This window comes from Rhamphochromis sp. 'chilingali' (assembly GCF_963969265.1).
Source record: "Rhamphochromis sp. 'chilingali' genome assembly, chromosome: 5".
NCBI lineage: Eukaryota > Metazoa > Chordata > Actinopteri > Cichliformes > Cichlidae > Rhamphochromis > Rhamphochromis sp. 'chilingali'.
In genome coordinates, this window is record NC_137932.1 from 43,675,448 (window position 1) to 43,683,624 (window position 8,177).

The 8,177-nt window shown below is 50.5% G+C and overlaps 1 protein-coding gene across 1 annotated transcript; it reads left to right on the top strand.

Annotated features, from left to right (window-relative positions):
- Nucleotides 1-2,988: 2,988 nt before the first annotated feature.
- Nucleotides 2,989-7,300, top strand: LOC308397438 (uncharacterized protein). The gene is made up of 2 exons (XM_080883358.1): nt 2,989-4,139; nt 6,962-7,300. The coding sequence occupies exon 1, from the start codon at nt 3,158-3,160 to the stop codon at nt 3,947-3,949; it is 792 nt and encodes a 263-aa protein (XP_080739484.1). The 5' UTR covers nt 2,989-3,157; the 3' UTR covers nt 3,950-4,139; nt 6,962-7,300.
- The last annotated feature ends 877 nt before the right edge of the window (nt 7,301-8,177 follow it).

The window sequence follows — 8,177 nt, forward strand, 5'->3', positions numbered from 1 at the left end:
ATTAAAAAAATACAAAGGAAGGGGTCTTCACACACCCCCGTTCTCTACTAGCCATCGGGGCGGGGGGGCTGGGAGGAGATGTTGGCTGTCCGATGGGCCTCCCTGCTGCTGCGGAGCCTGGGACGGTCTGCTTGCCTCCACCCCGCGGGGAAGGGTAACATCTCTTGGGTCTGGGTTCTGTTTCCCCCTCTGGGGGCGAGGGTACCTGGACCCGGGGTATAGAGTATGTTTGGGGAGTGTGATTGTGTGTACATGTCCATTTATGTCAATCCTTACGTTGGGTGAGTGCTGAGTGTTTGTATATGTGTGCATGAGGGTTCTTGGTGTCCGGGGCTGGGCGCTCAGGTATGTACCAGCTCACTCCCAGTGGCTACTTGGCGGGGCCTGGCGCCTGTTGCTCGGTCAGGCCTCCTCCGGGGTGCGGGGGGCCCTCGGGCCTCCGGCCTCTGGGCCTGCGGCTCGGTTCACTCTGGCACAGCTGGCTGCCGGCAGAGCCGGCGGGCACGCCGGTGCAGCCCCCTCTAGCTTCTGCTCGGTGGCTACTGGGTGACGCCTCGTCTGGGGATCCTCAGCCCTTCCCATGAGGGTGGCACGGATGCCCCTCCAGTGGTCCTCCTTGGGCTCTCGCAGTCTGGGGCCTCTGGATGTCTGGGGCCTGGATCTCCTCCATGCCTGCTTCATGCCCTGGGGGGCGGGGCTATGGCTCTCTACATCCTCTTGCAGACCATTACATGTGGAAACCTTTTGAATACAAGCGCACTGATCCACACAGGTGTGCACACGGGTGTTCACTGTCCGTAGACTTAAATTACACCTTTCTTGGCTGCTACTTCAAAGCACATTGTCTGTCCTGCGTGCTGCACAACAACATTGAATATTTAGTATTTACTGCTGTTTACACTTAGCTAGATTAATGCGATGGTGTTGTGTTTAGTATGTTGCTTTGGTTTTTTTTTTGCTTGTTTTCTATTCTTTCTCTCAACAGGTGATCCAGGAGATTTTTTTTTATTTATTTTAATTTTTTTTATTTGTTTTTTCCCTTTCTCACTGTCCCTCTCCCCTTCTGTTTTTCTTTTCCTTTCTCTTTCTTTCTCCCTTTCCTTTCACTCATGTCTGTCCTGTCTGTAACATCTGAAAATAAAATATAATAAATAATAAAAACAAAGGTCGATCAAATGGACCAATACGGCAATGCCACGATGATCCATTTGGCAAAATAAATCCATTGGGTATCCTTGTTGGTCTTCAGACAACAATTCTGACGGCTAAAGAACCAAATGGGACAGAAAAAAAAAATACAAAGGAAATCCCAACAATCAGGTGACCCCTGAAGTAAAACTCAAAACATGACAGGAGACGACTCCCACAGTTAAACTGGAAAAACTAACAAACAGAAAGATGAACTTCACTCAGGCGACAAACACAGTGGAGGGAAACCCTGAGGGGACTAATGAAACTAAAATCCTGAATAAAATATAACACACACTCAGAAAAGTGGCATGAACAAAATCAAATGTCAAGCAAAAAACAACTAAAGTATTCAGAAGTCCCAAACAGGTTCACGGTCCCCTGGTGAACCCCTCGCCCTCTGCTCTCCAAGTGTTGCTCTTTAAAAGAGGTTCATTGCTGCTTTACGTCTAATATTCCTGCAGCCGTAGCATCATTGCCCCAATGTCAAACACTCCTTGTCTGATTGTGCCATCAGCACCAGACAGAATGGGAGCGTTCAACACCCTGGGATGAGAACGGTTTGGATCTACACGTGGACAGATTGTTCCCGGACTTTACTGCTAGAAATAGTCCAATACAACATTCATGTTAGATATATTATTGAAAACAAAAAGCTGAATTCATTTTTTATTCTTCCACTCAAACCAACCTTGTTTCTCTTTGGAAAACAGGAATAAAACATCTTATCCAGCCCACAGAATCCACTGGATTATAGAGATGCTCTGTTTGCTTTTAAACCACAACCATCTGATTCCTGGCTGCAGACAGCAATCACTGTGACCGCTGTGAGTCATATGAAAGGCTGGATGAAAGTCACTGATATCCACTGAGAACAGAGACATTCAGAATGAAATTAATGCGATTGCATTTGTCTCTAACCATCGGGAACCCTCACGCTAACTTTTATCCAGTGGAAGAAAGTTAGCGTTCATCCTCCAGCTTCACTATGTTTATGCTAACATAGCTGTGTGGCTAGTGATCACGTAGCACATCATTATATACCAGCTAGCCCAACTTCAGTAACCCTACAAACGTCACTGCTGTTTAGTTTCCTGTTTTCATTTATGTTGGAAGTGATAACAGAGCTGTACGTTTGAATTTATTCAGAAATCTCTCAGTCAGAACATGCTATATCATGTTTAGGTGGAAGCTAGCGAGCTAACTTCCTGCTAACTTCTAACTCTCTTAAATGTAATAAATCCTGTTTTCATGGATGCCTGGATGTTAAACTTCATTGTTACACCTGGTAAAGCAGCAACGCTGATGATTTTATTAAAGATGAAAGAATTTAGACAGTTTTTAACTCCCAGTGATGCTGCAGTGTTCGTTTGAGTTTATAACCTGCAGCAGAGTTTGGGCCTGACACGGCTGATGACGTCTGACTTAAAGACCAGATAAGAATATAATCTGTAACATGACAATCAGCTCAGTTCACAAAAGGTGCCTAGAATGAACAAGGTATATGATTTGGCTTATTCACAATAAATGAAAAGTATAAATGTTAATATGTTCTTCAATCTTTTAAAGAAATGTGCACATGAAAACAAAGATACAATTAAAATCAGTCATTAGGCACAGAGTGGTAAGTGTACACAAAGTATATATTTAAAAATTGGTCAGCAAATTGGTCTTTGAAAATGAAAGAGAAATGAATGGATCCTCAGAGATTTGTACAGCTGTGTACAAAAGTGCATCGTTCTTCTCTGTGCTGCACCTGTTCTCTCGTCACAAGGGCGACATTCTCTTGTATTGTGGCGGACCACCAGGTGGCTCCACTCACACACAAGTTGAAAGGAAGTGTGGGGGTGGAGATTTTGGCGCTGACTATATGTGAAGTTCTGTCAGTTAATAAAGTTGTTGGAGTGAGACACTGAGACCTCTCCTGTCGTTGTTACATACCTCCACATTGGTGACCCCTGTAGTGAACATGCTAAGGCTCGACGACGAAGCCAGCTCTGGCCTGGAAGCATCGGCGGCCGCCGGACCTTCAACTCCGCCGATGGCTGCGTTTGCTGTGGCGCTTAAATTGCCGGATTTTTGGCTTCACGATCCTCCTTCATGGTTCATGCACGTAGAAGCTCAGTTTGCTCTTCGTGGAGTTTCAGCCGACGACACTAAATACCACCATGTGGTGGCCTCACTTGACCCGCTGTCAACCCGCCGTGTGATGACTCTCCTCCGGGATCCCCCAGCCCAGGGCAAGTACGCCGCCCTCAAGGGGCTGCTGCTGCGGCGTTACTCCCTCTCTGATGCTGAGCGGGCCGAGAAACTCCTTTCCATCGCGGGCCTGGGCGACGGCACCGCCCTCGAGCTCATGGAGAGCATGCTGTCCTTGCTGGGCGCGGAGGACGGAGGATTTCTCTTCACCCACCTCTTTCTTCGACAGCTGCCGGCTCCAGTGCGCGCTGGCCTTGCCAACTCCCCGCTATTGGCCACGAAGGATTACCGCTCCCTTGCGGAAGAGGCGGATCGCATCCTCCTGGCTACCAGGACTTTCGGCGTCCAGACGGTTATTCAGGACCCACCAGCGTTTTCCCCCTCCCCCTCACCGATGCTCCACGGGCCCTCCGACTCGTCCACTGTGGCCGGAATCGCTGCACGGCGGCACCGCGGAAAGGGGCTTTGTTTTTATCACCAGCGTTTTGGAGCGAAGGCACGGCGCTGCCTCCCGCCTTGCAGTTTCCAGACCCAGGGAAACGGGCATGTCAGCGCTCTGTAGCAGCCGCGACCGCTGGCAACAAGGAAAGGCTGCTTTTCTTAGAGGACTCACGCTCGGGGAGGCGTTTCCTGGTGGACTCCGGCTCACAGAAGAGCCTTCTTCCCCCGGCTGGCTCGGACAGGCTAGCTGAGGGTTGCGGGCCATTGCTAACAGCGGCTAATGGCTCTCCCATCAAAACCTTCGGTGAAAGGTTGGTGACTGTTTGCTTTCACGACCGTGACTTTCAGTGGAACTTTGTTGTTGCTGCTAGCTCTGTGCCTATAATAGGCGCTGATTTTCTTTGTGCTCACGGACTACTGGTTGATGTGGCTAACAGACGTTTAATTGATGCTGTGTCCTTTTCCTCATTACCCTGTTTGACTCGGGGTGCTCAGCCCGTGGTGCATGCTAACTCAGTAGATTCGGGTGACGTTTTTCAGTGTTTGCTTTCTGAGTTTCCCTCACTCACTGTCCCCACTTTCTCGAGCACGGTGACGAAGCATGGGGTAGAGCATTACATAACTACAGTAGGGCCCCCGGTGTTCGCGCGCGCGCGCCGCCTCGACCCCGCCAAACTGGCTGTCGCTAGGGAAGAATTTGCCACCATGGAGCGTCTGGGCATCGTGCAGCGTTCGAACAGTGCCTGGGCTTCTCCGTTACACATGGTGCCTAAATCTGATGGTCGGTGGCGACCTTGTGGGGATTTCCGCCGTCTTAATAATGTCACGGAGAACGATCGTTATCCCATTCCCCACATCCAAGATTTTTCCGCCCATCTTGCGGGGACCTCGGTTTTTTCTAAGATCGATTTGGTACGGGGATATCACCAGGTTCCCGTGCGCGCGGAGGATGTCCCCAAAACCGCCGTAATTACACCTTTCGGCCTTTTCGAGTTTCTGCGCATGCCGTTTGGCCTGAAAGGTGCCGCCCAAACCTTCCAGCGGTTGATGGACTCGGTCTTGCGCGGGCTGCCCTTTGTTTTTGTATATCTTGATGATATACTGGTGGCCAGCAGCTCGAAGGAGCAGCACATGTTCCATCTGCGTCAGGTTTTTCAGCGTTTGGCGGAGCATGGACTGATTATTAATCCGTCTAAATGCCAGTTTGGGTTGCCCGTTCTCGATTTCCTTGGGCACCGTGTTTCCGCCGAGGGCGCGGTTCCGTTGCCTGACAAAGTCCGAGCTGTTTCGGAATTTCCGCGTCCCACGACTGTTAAGGCACTGCAGGAATTTTTGGGGATGGTGAATTTTTACAACCGTTTTCTCCCCAGAGCGGCACATCTGCTGAAGCCCCTTTATGGGGCGTTAAAGGGTAAAAAAGCTAATGACCCCGTTGACTGGTTTCCGGACAGCATCCAAGCGTTTTCTGATGCTAAGTCAGCGTTAGCTAATGCTGCCCTTCTGGCCCACCCATCCCCCTCAGCGCCGATTGCGTTGACCACTGATGCGTCGGACATAGCGGTGGGTGCGGTGCTGGAACAGCGAATCTCGGGTGTCTGGCAACCGCTCGCCTTTTTCAGCCGTACGCTACGTGACAGCGAACGCAATTACAGCGTTTTTGACAGGGAGCTACTGGCGCTCCACCTGGCGTCTCGTCATTTCCGTTTTTTTCTCGAGGGTCGTCACTTTACCGCATACGTGGACCACAAACCCTTGACGTTTGCCATGTCCAAGGTTTCCGATCCATGGAGTGCACGCCAGCAGCGCCAGTTGGCAGCCATTTCTGAGTTTACCACGGACATTCGGCACGTGGCTGGTAAATCCAATCATGTGGCTGACTGTTTGTCCCGTGCGCTGGTTTCTCCCGTCTTTCTCGGCATAGACTACTCCGCCATGGCTGCCGATCAGAGCGGTGACCCTGACATCCTCGCGCTTAAATCCACCCAGACGGGCCTCATACTGGAGGACAGACCCGTGCAGGACGGTGGTCCCCTCCTCGTCTGTGACGTTTCCACCGGCCGCCCTCGCCCTGTGGTTCCCGCTTCCTGGCGTCGTCAAGTTTTTGACTCGGTACATGCTCTCTCTCATCCAGGGGTCCGGGCCTCTGTTAAACTGGTCAGCTCTAAATTTGTTTGGCCAGGCCTTCGCAAATCTGTTAAGGAATGGGCGTCGGCGTGCATTCCCTGCCAGCGCGCGAAGGTTCATAAACACACCAAGGCGCCCCTGGAGCCGTTCTTCATACCCGGCAAACGTTTCGATCATGTGCATGTCGATCTGGTGGGTCCCTTGCCCCAGTCACAAGGTTTTACGCACCTTTTGACTGTTGTTGACCGGACGACCAGGTGGCCGGAGGCGGTCCCCCTGGCGTCCACTACCGCAGCAGTGGTGGCCAAGGCGTTTTTGTCGACCTGGGTCTCGCGTTTCGGCCCACCCGCGGACATTACGTCAGACAGAGGCCCCCAGTTCATTTCCGGTTAGGGTTAGGGGCTAAAGTCCACCGCACAACCGCATACAACCCGCAGGCTAATGGGATGTGTGAACGGTTCCACCGGTCGCTGAAGGCTGCCTTTCGCGCCTCCTTAAAGGATGGCAATTGGGTTGACCGCCTCCCGTGGGTTTTGCTTGGGCTGCGCTCTGCGGTTAAGGAGGATCTCGGCGCTTCCCCAGCTGAGCTAGTGTTTGGTCAGCCCCTCCGCGTGCCTGGAGAATTCTTGCCTGAAAATCCTCCTCCCTGCTTCGATCCATCGGTGCTCTCTCTCACCCCGCTTTTGCACTCGCTTCGGGTTCCTGGTCCGGTGCACCATTGCGTGCCTGACACCTTTGTTCCAAAGACTTTAGAGACTGCTAAGTTTGTTTTTGTCAGGCACGATGCCCACAGGACACCGCTGCGGCCGCTGTATGACGGCCCGTTCAGGGTTATTGAACCGGGCCAGAAACATTTTGTTTTGGATTTTGGGGGTCGAAGGGAGACTGTGTGTGTTGACAGACTTAAACCAGCACATGTTCTTCCGGACAGTGATGTAGTGCCGGCCCAGGCCCCTCGCCGTGGCCGACCTCCTGCGCTGGGGTTGACAGTCTCTGGTTTTCCCCCCAGGACTACCCCCGGACCACCAACGTTTGAGCCTCCTCCTGCCTTTCCTGCTCGCCTTCACCAGCCTCGTTCACAGGATGGACCTTCCTCTGCCTGTTCTCTCCCTCCCAGGTTCAGTCGTGCGGGTCGTTTGCTTAGACCCAGGGTCCTGGACTGAATGGAGACCTGACTGTGTGTTCAAGGGGGGGTATGTGTGGCGGACCACCAGGTGGCTCCACTCACACACAAGTTGAAAGGAAGTGTGGGGGTGGAGATTTTGGCGCTGACTATATGTGAAGTTCTGTCAGTTAATAAAGTTGTTGGAGTGAGACACTGAGACCTCTCCTGTCGTTGTTACATACCTCCACAGTATCACCTTCTTTTGCACAGCAACATATGCCAAAATATCCCTGCAGTTCTGATTTCCACAGCCCATTGTTCTTTAGTTTTATCACCACTTATTTTTCACACCCTGAAGCACATCTGGGTTTTTCGTACCTATGAGAGCTGTTAATGCACTCTGTGAGGGGAAGATTCATGTCTATGTGGTCCACATAGATCATTTATCCAGTGATAACGTTCTTCCTACTCTGACATTTGGGAAGCACCATCGCTTCTGATGTTCTGTCAGCTTTCATTTTAAAATATGTTCAAATGTAATTTTGATCTGCTCTAGGATTTTTACTAAAAAACTATTTTTCATCAATTGATCAATATTTTTCATGATCTGGTAATCACTGGTATTATGCAGTCACTGTCTCTCAGACCTGGCACAAGCTGATGTGCTGCTGCAATTTCAGTTTCCATAAATCTTTGTCCCATTTATTTATCACATATGAACACGTGTGAAGTGCCTGAACAGGATTTAAGCAGAAAGCAGAATAAAAAACTCTGAATTTGTCACAGTACTGTGACCCAGTATTTGTGTTTGACTTTATAATTATGTTCTTTGATTATTGTTGTTCGTGGTTTTGGTTTTCTTTAGTTCTCAGTGACCTTTGTTCTCCCTCCCATCACTGTTTTTCCCAGCCTGTATCTACTCTGTGCTTCTCCTGTGTCCCATGTTTCTCCCCACTCACTGTGTTAAGTCTGAGTTTCGGCTGTTTCCTGTTTTATTTTGATAGTCCTGGTCCTGTGTGCATTGTAGTCTTGCGTCCCTGTGCCTTGTTGGGTCTGATTTGTCTCAGCTGTGCTTGTGTATTTAAGCCCTGTGTTTTTCTCTAGCCGTTGTCGTGTCGTA